Below are 14,505 nucleotides of genomic sequence, written 5' to 3' on the forward strand. Positions count from 1 at the left end.
TTCTTTTCTCCCTTCTTTTCTCCCTTCTTTTCTCCCTTCTTTTCTCCCTTCTTTTCTCCCTTCTTTTCTCCCTTCTTTTCTCCCTTCTTTTCTCCCTTCTTTTCTCCCTTCTTTTCTCCCTTCTTTTCTCCCTTCTTTTCTCCCTTCTTTTCTCCCTTCTTTTCTCCCTTCTTTTCTCCCTTCTTTTCTCCCTTCTTTTCTCCCTTCTTTTCTCCCTTCTTTTCTCCCTTCTTTTCTCCCTTCTTTTCTCCCTTCTTTTCTCCCTTCTTTTCTCCCTTCTTTTCTCCCTTCTTTTCTCCCTTCTTTTCTCCCTTCTTTTCTCCCTTCTTTTCTCCCTTCTTTTCTCCCTTCTTTTCTCCCTTCTTTTCTCCCTTCTTTTCTCCCTTCTTTTCTCCCTTCTTTTCTCCCTTCTTTTCTCCCTTCTTTTCTCCCTTCTTTTCTCCCTTCTTTTCTCCCTTCTTTTCTCCCTTCTTTTCTCCCTTCTTTTCTCCCTTCTTTTCTCCCTTCTTTTCTCCCTTCTTTTCTCCCTTCTTTTCTCCCTTCTTTTCTCCCTTCTTTTCTCCCTTCTTTTCTCCCTTCTTTTCTCCCTTCTTTTCTCCCTTCTTTTCTCCCTTCTTTTCTCCCTTCTTTTCTCCCTTCTTTTCTCCCTTCTTTTCTCCCTTCTTTTCTCCCTTCTTTTCTCCCTTCTTTTCTCCCTTCTTTTCTCCCTTCTTTTCTCCCTTCTTTTCTCCCTTCTTTTCTCCCTTCTTTTCTCCCTTCTTTTCTCCCTTCTTTTCTCCCTTCTTTTCTCCCTTCTTTTCTCCCTTCTTTTCTCCCTTCTTTTCTCCCTTCTTTTCTCCCTTCTTTTCTCCCTTCTTTTCTCCCTTCTTTTCTCCCTTCTTTTCTCCCTTCTTTTCTCCCTTCTTTTCTCCCTTCTTTTCTCCCTTCTTTTCTCCCTTCTTTTCTCCCTTCTTTTCTCCCTTCTTTTCTCCCTTCTTTTCTCCCTTCTTTTCTCCCTTCTTTTCTCCCTTCTTTTCTCCCTTCTTTTCTCCCTTCTTTTCTCCCTTCTTTTCTCCCTTCTTTTCTTTTCTCCCGTTTTATTGAAGTTTCCTTTTGGGTTGGGTGGGTCATAAAGCCTGGCCAGTAGCAGAGCACATTTCTGTTGAATTTGATTCTTTCCTCAGAAAGAGGAATTCCCTGTCTGAACTTGATGACTAGAGGGTGACAGACAAAGGAAGTGGGAAGAGCTGCCTGTCCTAAAGACAGTCTCAGCCTACAGCAAAGACTCTGTCTTTCCCAGAGAATCTGGTGTTCATTGCTGTTCCTGGGCTTCCAATAAATGCATATGCCTGGGAAAAGGGCAGTCAATCCATCAGCTGGAGAGTCTGGTGCTCAGGGTTCTTGGTTGAATCTGCTAAAGGCAAAAGAGAAGCTGCAGTTGTGTACATGGGAAGAAAATGGAAGCAATTTCAATGGTGCTTATGTTTTGGAAAGGCCTGGGATGAAAATTACATCGGGGGCCTCAAGGCTCTAGTCTCAACGAAGAGGTGAAAATGTTAGTACAGATGAGTCTGTGAGTTCCCTATGGCAGGCTGAATTCAAGAAAGCAGTTAGGTTATCTGAGGCAGTGCAATTCCTCAGCACCTCCAGAATGCCCCTGCATGTTCTTGGGTGCCTTTCTTATGCTGATAAACCATTAGTGGCCTTTCTTCCCTGTGAAAAAGGAGATGAAACCACAATCCTTGCAACCTTGGGTTTGTCTTGTTGCAGTGGTGCTGTGGCTGCTGTTCTCCTGCCTTAGTACTCATTGTGCCTGAGACTCTTATTCTGATGTTTGGTCTTCCTGAGAGGGAGTCACAGTTTTCTGCATGTTGTTTTCATGTGATGTGTCCTTCCCGTTGCTTCTATTTTCCTTTTGTTTTCATGCTTAGCTCGAAAAAACAGCCTCACTGTTCACTGGTCTTCCATGCCTGCTTAGCTCAGTTGAGTGGGATGCTGATGGGCAGCTTATCAGATACAGCCCCTCACTGGCACCAAACCAAGCTCATAACATTAGTAGGAACTTTTTGCTTCTGACTGGATAAACAAGGAGTGGGTGCTCTAGGGATGATTTTATTTCTTGTCAAGTGACCCGTCACAGTGCAATTCTCAGCCCCTTGGCAAACACTCTGGTTCTTGGAGATGTTCCTAATGTAGCAGACCAAAGGCAGAAATGGCACTGCCGTAAGTGTTGGCCTCTGATCATTTGTGTTGTGCTGGCTTGTGCTCTCCCGCAGTGCCCAGCCTGCTCTGAGGAACCGCAGGGGCCAGGGGCTCTCCCGAGCAGGCAGGACGAATAGGGCTACCCCATTCTGTGACAGGCATCGTTGTCTTACCTGTCTTCTTGCAGCCAGGCAAATGAGACTTAATAATTTTACTTACTAGTGTAGCCATAGCCCAGTTCATCGCAGTGCAGTCACTGGAGCTGTATGGTGTAATGATCTAAAGTTGTTGGTAAAATCCCTGCAAGAATGTGCATGGGTGTGGGGGTAAGGAAGTGAACTTCAGTGTGCTGCAGCTGGAATCATGCGTCACAAGGGTTTTTTTGCTTCTTAATTTCGACAGATTTAGAAAAGCTTTGTGAAAATGCTAATTCTCTGGCTCAAACTCTTTTTTTTCTGTCCCTCATCTAGTAGATATTTGATAATTAACAGTAAGCTTTTAGATTTGTTTTGCCTCTGGTGTAAAAAATCAGAGCAGTGTTTAATATGAAATGGTGTCTGCTGCCCCTTCAGTGAACTGCTAAAAAGCAGAACAATAACTGACTTGCATGCTTTGGAAGTCACAAATAACATTTTGAACAGTTTGGATCATAATAGCTGTATTCATTACCCCCTACAGATTGGCTCTCATAATCAAAGCAATTCCTCTATATGTTGCGTGACTTACAGCATGCCTATAATTCCAGTGAGGTCTTTGTAGATAGTATTTAACCAGCCATATGGCACAATATGTGGAAATTCCTTAAGAGTATGACTACATGGCAACTCTGTCCAATTCGGTATCTTGCTGCAAAGGCACAGCACGCAATGAAGTAAGTCAAAATATTTAAAAGTAAGGCTTTAATGTACAAAACACGAAGGATCGATGGCTCACTCTACATCTATTATATTTTCAAAATCACCATCCTTAAAAACAGTGCCCAATGCCAAAGTAACAAGGACTAGGAATTAACTTCAGTCCTGAGGAACCTTCCTTCCGCTTCCTTCCCTCTTGCCTTTGCAGCACATGGGATCATGGCCTCTGTAATCAAAGCGCTTTCCTATAGCAAACCCTGCAGCCTGGAGATGCTCAGTAGTAAGATCTCGTCCTGGATCCAGGTTGGCCTTACAGGAGCACGGCTCGTACAGCAGGGACGCACCTTGGGCAGAGCTGCATGGAGACCCCCGCTCCCAACGGCCCGCTGCCCCGTATGGACCGAGCCGCCTCGGGCTCGCGTTGGGACAAATGTCCGGTAACTTCGCCTAGAGCCTGGCTGCCTTTGCCGTGAGCCCCAGCACCAGCGGCCGACCGAACTGCTGCTGCTTCCCTGGAGCATCCCCTGCGGCTGTGGTGGGGCCGGGGCGCACCTCCGGCTGTGTCCCGCAGAGCCCCAGCCCGGGCTTTGTCTGCCGGAGCAGGATGGGTGTGCGGAGATGGAGGGGGGGGCAGCCGGCCCCGGGGCGGCACCTGCAGCGGGGACAAAGCGGGGCCGTGGCGGGGCGGGCCCTCCCCGTTCCCCTCCCCGTTCCCCTCCCCGCTCCCCTCCCCGCTCCCGCCCCCGGCCCGGCCCCGCCGCGCCCGCCCGCCGGCAGGGAAGGGGAGGCAGCAGCCGGCGGTTCGGCGCGGCCCCGCAGCGCTCGGCGCGGACCATGTCGCCATGTCGGAAGTGAGGAAGTTCACGAAGCGGCTCAGCAAGCCGGGCACGGCCGCCGAGCTGCGGCAGAGCGTCTCGGAGGCGGTGCGCAGCTCCTTCGTCCTGGTGAGCGCGGCTCGGCTCGGCGCGGCGCGGCTCGGCGCGGCGCGGCTCGGGGGAAGCCGCGGGCGGGAGCCCGGCCCCGGCCCCGGCCCCGGCCCGGCGGTACCTTGGGCAGCTCCCGGCGGGGGCCGCGGTCGGCCCGCGGGGAGCGGCGGCAGGGCACTGGGCGGGCGGCGGGGAGGCGCCCGGCAGCGGCTGAGGAGGGGGGCAGAGTCGGGCAGGGGATGCGCGGAGCGGGGGAAGAGGAGGAGGAAGGGGCAGAGCGGGGGATGCGCGGGGCACGGCCGGGCAGGGGTTGGGGAGCGCCGGGCGAGGGGCGGGCAGGGCGCGGCTGAGCGCGGCAGGGGATGGGGAAGGGCAGAATCGCCCGGTTGGGTTCCCCTCGGCGTGTGTTGTGTCACGCCATCCCGCCCGCCACCCCGCTTGCCGCCCGTGGGAGCGCGGTTCGGAGGGGTGAGGATCGCGGGGGACCGGCGCTTCTGCCGCCCGGGGTGAGGTAGTGCTCGCGTGGGGGCAGCGGGAGTTGGGCAGGATCTGTCCGCGCAGGGCGCTGAGCGAACAGGGAGCGGAGCTCACCCTGCCCAGGGTGCAGGCAACGTAAAACCGGCGAATAAATAGGGCGGGACCGCGGGGCACGGCCTGGCAAGGTGAGAGGGAGGCAGGGGCACTGGCGTAAGCCGCGGGTCCGACGTATCCCAGGAATCACGCTCAAATGTCTGGGACGAAAGTCACGAGCTTTAGCAGATGCATTTCCTCCCTGCGTGTGGGATGCTGCAGCAGGTTGTCTTTGTTGTGCTCGCAGCTGTGCAAACGTGAGCTGCTGCACCCTGGGTGGGTGCTGGGGTCACTTCAAAGCTTCCCTGGGCTCTGTTGGATGTATTTCACTGTTGCTTATTGAATTACTCTAGCGTGTAATCAACTTTGACCTTGACTTTGATGGAAGGTTAGTCAATGGGATATGGAGAAAGTGCAGTACAAGTTCAGTGAATAATTCCCACTGGTCCTCTACTGTCAGATTAAATGGCATGTGCTGTTAAGTAAATGGAGGGATTTAAACAATTCTTTTAAAAACAGAGTTTTCTTGTAAATTTACTGATTTCTAAAGCTGAGAAAAGCCATGGAGAGGATCCAGTCTGATTTCCTAGTGCAATGGCTTATTGCTTCCTATGTGCAGTTGTTCAGGGATCCTTACGGGCTCCCACATGATTGTCTTTCCTTCTTTCATCAACAATACATAGGGACAAATGCTTTGTACAAGCTGATGGAACCTCTCATTAAAAATGAAATTGTTTGTATAGGACCTGAAGAGCTTTGGTATCCTACAGGCAAATGGTTACTTGGTGCCTGTGCCAGGTGCCTTCTGTCAGAAAGGGAAGGGATGGGTGGGACTGCAGATGAAAATAAGTAAAACCTTGACAGCAACCCAAAGGAGCCAGCAGAGTCCAGCATCCCTCAGCAGCCGCTCTTTTTCTGATCCTGACTAGGGTTTCATCGCTCACGCCATCCCTGCCAACTTCTCTCTCTTTCTGACAGGCAAATGCCCTAGAGCTGCTGTGCTGCTTAGTGTGTTTGCAGCCAAGCTCAGGAGGAGGGTGAGGGCAGGTGTCTGTGACTCCTAGGTCTTGGCAGAGCTTCCCGCTTTCAACAGTTCAGCAGCAAGGGATAAGTCCCAGCACTTCTGCATCTCTAGGAAGAGCCGTTAAGACACTGCAGCATTCAGAGAGCGGGGAAGGAGGTGGCATAAGCTTATAGGCCCGTCTCAGATGGCACTTCGTCCGGCCTCAGTGATTAAAGGATGAGGTTCATGCTTTCTGGGTTGCTCCAAGAAAAAGGCGGTTCCTCTCCATCTACTAGGTCATCATCCTTGCGCAGAAGGGATGTCTATGTGGAGGTGTGCTGGCTGTCGGGAGGGTGGAGAGGGGCATCCCGGGAAACAACGGTGGGGAGTGGTGGCGAGAGGATGAGACCGAAAAGCCTTAGTTTCTGATCCTGCTCCCAGGGTGAGGCTCAGCCTTGGTGCTGATGAGCTGGGCAGCTACAAAGCGTGGCGTGAGCGCATGTCCTACCCGTCTGCCCCCTCCTTGCCACGGGCAGAGTGGGGGAGACCGAAGGCCCCGGCATCAGGTGTGTGCCAGCAGGCTGCAGTCCCAGCTCTCCCTCACCCCGGGGCAGTGCCAAGCTCATCAGTGCCCCTGGAGGCAGGGGGTGGTTGATGGGTACGTGGGGAGCAGGGGCTGGTGCTTGGTAAGTAGATGGAGCAGGCTGGCAGCGTGCGGTGCGGTGTGTCCCAGGATGCGGGGAGCTGGGGCTTTCTGGCAGTCTGAAGCAGACTGCAATCGCACTGGGGACCTTGCTTGGCAGGATCCCATCCCCTTCCTGCAGCCTGGATGCAGCAGGTGTTGTTAAGTCAATAAAAGTATGTGAATAGTTTAATATTCCCCCAGCCCCTGGGGATACCCTGCCTGTCCCTCAATGATCCTGTCAGCTACCTTGGCTGTCTGCTTGCCTTGGAGCAATCGTAGCTGAAACCACGGGTATCTGTGGTGGTGAGAATGGATGAGATGAAGGGGTGGGGAGCAGAGCTAGTGCTGCAGGTACCGGAGCATGCAACTTCATCCGCAGGAGGAGTGGGCTCTGTAGGGCTCTTTCAATGCATAGACTGAGCTCGGCATTTTGGGCATTCAAGACACTCCCTCAAGACAAGACACTGTCTGGGGTAAGAAGCCATTTGTAGTCAGTGAATGAAATACTAGTAAACAAAAACGTTTCAGTGAGGAAAGCTTTTAATGTCATGAAAGCGGTCAGCTTGTACTGAGCCATAATTTGTGCGTTAAAGGAGACACATCTCCAGCCAACAGCGCTGTGCTCCTGCACGGCCAGCCTGAGCAAATGTGATGTCTGGTATGATGCAGCTCCAAAACTGCCGTTCTGCAGGTGCAGTGAAGCTCATGTCATCTTATTTCTGTTCCTGATTTTCCGTTTACGCTTGTCTAGAGCTAGGAGAATATTTACGCTTCTCTTTGGTTTGCAAAGCTGGAGTGCAGTTGGTGGGAATTTGGTTGGTGACTTCTGGCAGGCCTCTGCTCCTTTGTGCTTGTGAAAGGGAAGCGTAGCATATGGTGGTGGCTGGACATCGGCAGCAAAAAGGGAGGTTGTCCCTTTCCGAGGTGTCCTGGGGTACCCATGTCCCACCCATTGCCCTTTGGACCAGCTGCTAGGATGCAGCCAGTGCTGCTCCTGTCATGGTATAAGCGGAGCTGTAATCTGGAGCTGTAGCAGTGAAAGTAAGCTTAGGCTGTGGTGGGTTGCTCAGAGGCACTTCAGGCCCCGTGGATGGAGAAGGATGACGTGCAGCTTTCACTTGGGGCTCTTTTGTTTCCTCTTATAGTGCTGGTGTTCCCGGCGTCCCGGCTGTCCTTCTGGTCTTGCATCGCGTGTTCACAGATGGGCTGTGTAAAGGAGGTCTTGGCGAGGAAAAGGAGTTCAGCGGGAATCCCATGAAAGCATGCGCAGCCCTGCGGAGCGGAGTTGGGAGCGCTGAGGGGACCACGGGCAGCCAGGGCGTGTGGGAACCCTGGTTCTCTCTGTGCACTTTTCTTTGCAAAGCTGTAGGGCAGATTGTATCAATTTCAGCTTTGAATGATCCCTTATGTACACTACTGATTATAACTTACGGATGGAGTTTTGGCAGAATAACTGATAAACAAGGTCACTGTTTAAATAAACAGACAAATTTCACAGAAGTTGGCAGGTGGGATAAATGTCACGCTAAAAGATGCAGGAAAATTGTCAGATTAGGCTAGAGAGAGGAACAGTCCGAGCCTAAGTGTGATAACTTAAACCGTTCTTAACCAAGAGATCACCTGCAGCTTAAACCTTGGGGCTCCAACAGTAAAGTACTGTGTTAGAAGTGCAACTTCAGAGCCAGAGTACGAAGTGCTGGTGATACCTGGGAGAGACATCTAGGCTAGACCTCAAGGAGAGCGGCCAGAGACCTTTGGCAGTGGATAGACACAGGTGATCTTGGCTCAGACCTTCAGTGCAATCTCCCTCCTCCCATCCTCTCCACGCTCAGGATGTTGCAGATTATCAATGGGAAAGTCGTGCAGTGAGGCAGGAGAAACCTGCACCGCGGCGCTGGCCGACACGGGACCTGGGCGGCCACAGGAGCGTTGCAGGACGGAGCTCAGACCTTGCTGGCAGGACACACACGCATGCTCTGGTGCGCGGTCCCCTGCTCTGCACCTCTCCTTCACCCCATCTTTGCTTTCCCCCTGACAGCGCTGTGGGGCATTGTAGAGTTGGGCAATTTAAGAGCACACACGCATGTGAGTGAGATCTGTAATCTTGGGCCTTGTGGCGCTGCCAGGAAAATAGCAAGGACTCTACCTTTTGCCTCAGGACCCGAATCGGCTGCACGTGGTCGCTTGTTTCCCTGTGTGGATGTAAGACCAAGGCTGAGCTGGAGCCTCCCCGCGCCTCCCCTCTCTCTGGGAGTGGTGTGCTCGGCAGCGGCTGAGCCCCTGCAAGGAGACTGTCTCAAGCCAGTTGCAAGTTTTCCAAAGGTGTCATTCTCTGTGTCGTGACAGAGAAATAAAACGTGTGGGAGACGTGAGATCAGAGGAGCAAGCACTTGACAAAACCCAGACAATCCATTTTCCCACAGTGCTGCCAAAACTAGTCATCTGGTGGCAATTTTAAGTGTCCCACAATTACTCTGATTTTCTTTAGATCATTTCTGTACAGATTAACTGAAGATACATTTACTGCTTCGCCATACAGATTTACAAAGGATGCAGACCCACAGCATCTTATCTGAGAAGAAGCAGCTGCAAAGGATTTGCCCACGTTGAGTGTCAGCCAGCCCAGTGGTGCATCCCCGAGCACCCCAAGGCACAGCTTGGCACCCAGGCACACTCACAGCTCTCGGCCACACATACGCCAGCACGTGAACTCCCAGCAACTGCAGTGGGGAGAACCTTTGCCTGCAAACAACTGCATCGATTCTTGCCATAGAGAGGTATTCAAACTGAGCGTCTGCTCTCCTGTGTTACGTGGTGCTGTGGGACGTGCTCCCTGAAACCTCACCATGAGACGGTGGGCAGCGTGCCAGGAGAAGATGGGTTTTGTTTGATCCTGGCTGGGCTGGGCTTGTATGGGTGGCTCAGTTTCAGGCAGACGCAAAAAGGAGATAAAAAGCTCGTTAACGGTGATATTAAGAAGGTTTTGACTGGAGGCAAAAAAAGCATTTTGTTCTTTCTGCGGGTTTTTTTCAGCTTAAACTATATTATTAGTGTCTGAATTTATACTCATGCAGAGGAAATCAGCTTTCTGCATAGAATCCTCTTTTAATAAGCTAAATTCACTTTGATCAATGTGAAGACTGTTTATATGCAGCGTTTGTAGTGATCTTGGTACTCAAGAGAGACACAGAATATATGCATGTTCCCCCTCCGGTGTAGTCAGTATGCTGTGTTTGCATAATTTACATAGAAAAAGAGACGTATATGAGAGAAGGGAGGAAATTCTGCCCCTGCTTAAGTGGGTGGGAGTTTTGCTGCCAGTTCAGCCAGGGCAGGTTTTGCCCACTGCGGCGGGGTGCCTCTGGAGCGGGCCACCACAGCTTGCTCGGGTGACTTTGTGGAAGTGCTTATGGAGACATTATTGCTCACAGGGGCTTATTCAAGAAAACACTTAAATGCATTCTTAAAATGAATCACATGCTTTCCTGAATTGGGGCTTGTGTGCTGTAGGGGGCTGAATTTAGCTCAGCACTGGCTGAGTGCCGTGGCGTGGCCCTGGGCAGCGCGTGCTGTGGAAATGGTCTGGTTTGCTCCTACCTGAGCACACACCGGTTGTGCAGTGGGTGAAGGGAACCATTTTATGGAGAGGAGCAGGGCCCCAAGTACACTGTGTAGCTATTTGGGGCCACTTAGCAAATCTCCGGCATGTCTCCCACCAATGCCCAGTCCCGAAGAGATGAAGCAATACCTTCCCCTGTGCGCTGAGGAGTGGGTACTATAGGATGAGCTGTAGTCAATGCATCCATTTCTTGAGGTTTTTGGAGGCTACAACAAGCTTTTGATGGGCACTAAATCTTATCCTTCCCAAGGCACCATTTGAATATATGTGTCCTCCTGCCCATTATAAGAAAGCTCTAGGAAGAGACCAAAGCATCCAGCCCTTACGCTTGCTGGGCAAGGCTGGGAGTGGTTTGTTCTGTGCCAGGGGCAGTGTCATGAAAATGCAGGTGTCCCTGCATTGACAGCATCTGCCCTGACCTGCCACCCTCGATGCAGTGAAACGGCTGGAACAGATGGTTGGTGGTGGTGCCTGCAGCTAATGCCAGCAATGCGGTTGGGGATTTGGTGCAGTCAAAATCCGGTGAGGGGATGGCTCTCAGGCTTTGTTTCAGCCTTTGCTGCTATCTGGAGATACTTGCGGAGACCCCTCCCAGGACCAGGAGCATTTAAACCTAGACTACCTGCTGTAGTGCATATCGTAGCATCCTTTTATATATGCAGCTTGGTGGCTCTTATAGCATTTCACTTAGCCCTTTCCACCCTGATTTATTATTTCTAATGATGCAAAATTACACAAAGCTTTTGACATTTCTGTGGCCTGAGAATGCAAGTCACATTCACACACTGTAGCTGAACAGCAGCCAGGCTTGGGGCACACGTGTGCTTTAGCTTCCCTGGTTAATTGGCCTCCTCATTCCTGTTCTGTCCAAGGAAGAAAAGGGTAGTTTCATATGCCTTTGTGGGCATTGCTGTCATCTCAGAAATGCTGGAGTATGTTTCCCTGCCACCAGCTCCCTCCATCTCTTTCATTCCCTTAAAAAGTACAAATCAAAGCTCTGCCTTGCTGGCTCCTCTTTCCTTCAGCACAGCCCTGACTTATCTTTACAGCTTTTCCCTGCCTCCTGCTGCTTCTCTAATGGGGTCGGCTCTGCTTGTTCCTGACCCCCTTCTCACCCCTCTCTCTTTTCTTGCTGAAATGCAATTTTCTCTCTCCCCTATTAATATCTCCTGCCACGGGGCTGCCCCTGGGGAGTGGTTGAGGCTGGAAGAAGACCCTGCCTGTTTCGGTCCAGAGTGCTCCCTTCTCCCTCATCCTGCTCCTGGAACCATGCTGAGTGACAACCCCGCTGCAGCCTGGCCCCTCTGTCCCCAGAGCGGGGACACTGCACGGGTGCAGCCAGAAAGACGACATCTCCCCTGTGCAGTATTAGGACCTGGTCACGTCAAAGCGCCATACGTTGCTTTCTGTAACAGCCATATATATATATATATAACTGTACTTGGGTAGCGGTCAGGAGCCTGGGATGTGGGTTGGAGCTGCACTGCAGTGTCTGTGCATGGAGCAGGGCACATCTCCCAGCAGGTCTGGAGGAAGCCACGGCTCAGGATGGCGACTGGCTCCGTGCCTGCCCGGGCTCTGCCAGCCTGCCAAACCCGCGGCTCTGCGGCTCGGCCCTCGTGGACACAGGGTTAGCTGGAGCGGGGACTCCAGGGAAGCGTTGTGCCAGCAGGAAAGGGATGGATGGGCTGGGTTTGTGGGAGATGCAGGTAGGAAAGGCACGGTCCGGAGAGGAGAAAGGAGCCTCCGTCTCTTGGAGGGAGATGATGGTACTGGCTGGGGCAGGCCGAATGCTCACAAAGCTGGTTTTCAGGGAGGCAAACCCAGCTGCCAACAGACAGCCCGCTTTCCGTGGCAGTTTGGGGCTCCAGGAAAGTTGCACTGGACTCAGACAGGTTTCCCTCGCAGTTCTGCCTTTTCTTCTGTGCCTGGGGAGCCCTAAGCACTCCCTTGTCCCTTTGCATAATGCTGGAGCTTGCGTGGATGTCTTCATCTGGGGGGAACCTTTGAGGTGCTTCTGTCAACAACGGCATTTTGACTGCGGGTGGGTTGAAGCATTGCAGAACCCATCCATTGCAGAGCCTGTCCAGAGGCCCTCCTGCATTTGCTGGGAAGAAAAGAGTTTAACTTTGCAGCCGCTGCAGCCGTCTGCACCAGTGCCCGATGCCTGCAGCCCGAAGATGGAGCATAGATGTGGGCTGAGACAAAACAACTTCCTGGGCTGGTTAAACCACCACTGACATCTCTGGGGTTTGACTTCACTGCTGGGGGTGTTCACTGTATTGCTAAGGCAACCCAAAACCGTCTCGCGATTTCCTGCTCCGTATTTCCCTGGCAGCGTTGCTCTATGGGCTTGGGCAAGTCACTTCACCGTTGCCCGGCTCTGTTTGTGCCCCAGCGAAGCCTTCGGGGAGTGGCTGCGCAGTTGGCTTGGCCCACGCACAAGTGGTTTCTTGAGTGAAAAACAAGAGTTTTTAAGAGCAGGCAGGAAAGGGAGGAGTTCTGCTTATGTGCAATTAATTGCTTTAAGATGTTCTGAAGCTGGCTATTCTGGAACTGGATGCTAAATATAAAACTGATGCTACATAAATAAATGATGAAATACCAGTGACATCTGAAAAGCGCTTTGGGATGCTCCAGTTAAGAACTGACATAAATAACATGTATATTGTCATTGTAATTACTATTTTCCATTTTTAGCATGCCTGTGCTTACAGAATGTTTTGAGAAGTCATATCCAGCAGATATTCAGCTGTCCCATAGAAACCAGTACCCTTTTGCCAATTTCTATTAATGCTATTATTTTCAGAGGAGAAAATCAAAGCCGTGCCATGTTTTCATCTCTCTCACGCTCTGCGGCAGATGCTCAGCTGGATGCAGGTGCAGCTCCACTGACGTAGAGCTACGCTGATCTCTCCCTCTGCTCCTCGTGCAGAAGGGCTGGATTTGAGCAGGCGGGGACGTGCGGGGCTTCAGGTGGTGTGTCTGGGGACTGGAGATGCCATGGCAGTCTGTACTGAGCTGTCACTGGTGTCTCTCACACAGAAGCACTCGGTGATCCTGAGGAAGGTCAGGGCACAGGGGACAAGGGTACTGAAAGCAATCTCAAATGCTTGCCCTGATTCACTGCCCTGTCCAGGAGCGGTGCTGGATCACCTCAAGTGTGTGCTTATGCCAGAGATGGGCCATGCCCCCAGCTACCACTCGCTTCTGACGGTGCTTTTCCTATTGACTCTGCACTTATTCAGGGCACCATTTTCAGAGGTGATGTGTGAAGGTGAAGTGCATGTGGGCTGAAGTGGCAGCACTGCCTGGCAGCCTGGGCTGCTCACAGGTTGGCAGTAAACTCTCGCTGCTTCATTGCAACGCAGCTTCTTTCTGACGGCTGTTTCCTTCGCTTAAGTGATTTTGCAAGAATCTCAAGCTTTCAGGAAAAAACAGCCTTCCTGGCCCTCATGGCTGCAGAACTGAGTTTCAAAATGTGATCTGCTAAATGCTGTGAAGTGTGGAGTCCACTTTTAAGTAAAGGGAAGGGAAGTGAAGAGCCGTACGCTGATTATCCTGACTTCCTGTAATTTCTAATCCGATTTGAAGACATTTCAAGGCCTGAATTAGTTTTATTTGCCAGGCCTGATAATGACAGGTAAATATTTGTATGTCTACACTGACATCAACTTTTGGACTGTTTCTTCAAGCCTTCTCCAAGCTGGTGTCTTGCATTGATGCTACACCACTCTCGAGACAGCGCTGATAACTGCAAACACTTGCTTTGTCACTAGAGAATTGGGAGGAGACGTACAAATAACAAAATACCCAGAACCCAGTCTGCCCTTCGTAGTGCTCAGGTGAGGTTTTGCTGCCACGCAGGGCCATCGATGCAGGAGGAGAGAGGTGTGGGTCAGTGAGATGCTTTTTGCACAGGACTTGAGTGGGGTGGAGGGAAGGGAGCACAGGAGAGGGGGCAGGCTCTTGCTCTGCGCTTTCAGATGGAAAGCGTGAGTCATTTCCACTGCAAGTGTTTTCTTGCAGGGTGCCAGGACTGTGCACCCATCCTCCTCTTCCCCACCGCGTGGCGTTTTATTTCTCTGAGAGCTCCTGTCAGACGCAGCCATCTCCATTTAACGCAGAGCAGGGATCACGAGGGGTACAGCAGCCTTGTGCTGTCTGTGCTGTGTTTCAGAGCTGGAATGTGGCACAGACTGGCATATAACTCCTGTATGGAGGTGGGAGTGCGGGGACTCTCACCCAGGCCCCTGTCTAATAAGACCCCTAGAACTGATGCACTTGCAGCTGTGTCTACTGCTGTCCAGCCGTTGGGTTCCCTTTGCCCCGTGTACCCATTTCTGGGTGTAAAAGAGACAAAGCGAGTCCTGCAGCTTGCTGTGGGGGTGCTGGGGACTGGGGAAGGGAAAGCCTGCTTGCCTGGACCGCAGCTGGGGAAACATTTGTTTCCAGGGTATAGGATGAGTACTGCAGGGGAAAAAGGAGGTGCTGGGATACACTGCTGAAGGCATCACTTAACAACTTCTCAGGGACCCCACGCTGTCCGAGGAAGGATCTGTGTGCTGCTGGGAGAGGAAAGCGCTCGGAGGGCCGGCGTGCCACAGATCTGCTCCCATGTGTTGGTCTGGCCCGTGCAAGCCTGTGTCCTGCTTTCCTCTTTCTGG

The 14,505-nt window shown here is 52.0% G+C and overlaps 1 protein-coding gene across 7 annotated transcripts in view; it reads left to right on the forward strand.

Moving 5' to 3' along the window:
• Positions 1–3,804: 3,804 nt before the first annotated feature.
• DOCK11 (dedicator of cytokinesis 11) overlaps positions 3,805–14,505 on the forward strand; it is an 85,490-nt gene continuing 74,789 nt past the window's right edge. For 6 of the 7 annotated variants that reach the window (XR_012653994.1, XM_075054287.1, XM_075054291.1 and 3 more), the window contains exon 1: positions 3,805–3,979. Coding sequence is in view for 6 of the 7 variants with exons in the window: in XM_075054287.1 (XP_074910388.1) it covers positions 3,878–3,979 (102 nt within the window). In the remaining variant the exon portion in view is untranslated. The remainder of the gene's footprint in view (positions 3,980–14,505) is intronic. The other variant, XM_075054289.1, reaches the window with a different exon arrangement.

The sequence above is a fragment of the Buteo buteo genome, chromosome 22 (genome assembly GCF_964188355.1).
Source record: "Buteo buteo chromosome 22, bButBut1.hap1.1, whole genome shotgun sequence".
Lineage (NCBI taxonomy): Eukaryota > Metazoa > Chordata > Aves > Accipitriformes > Accipitridae > Buteo > Buteo buteo.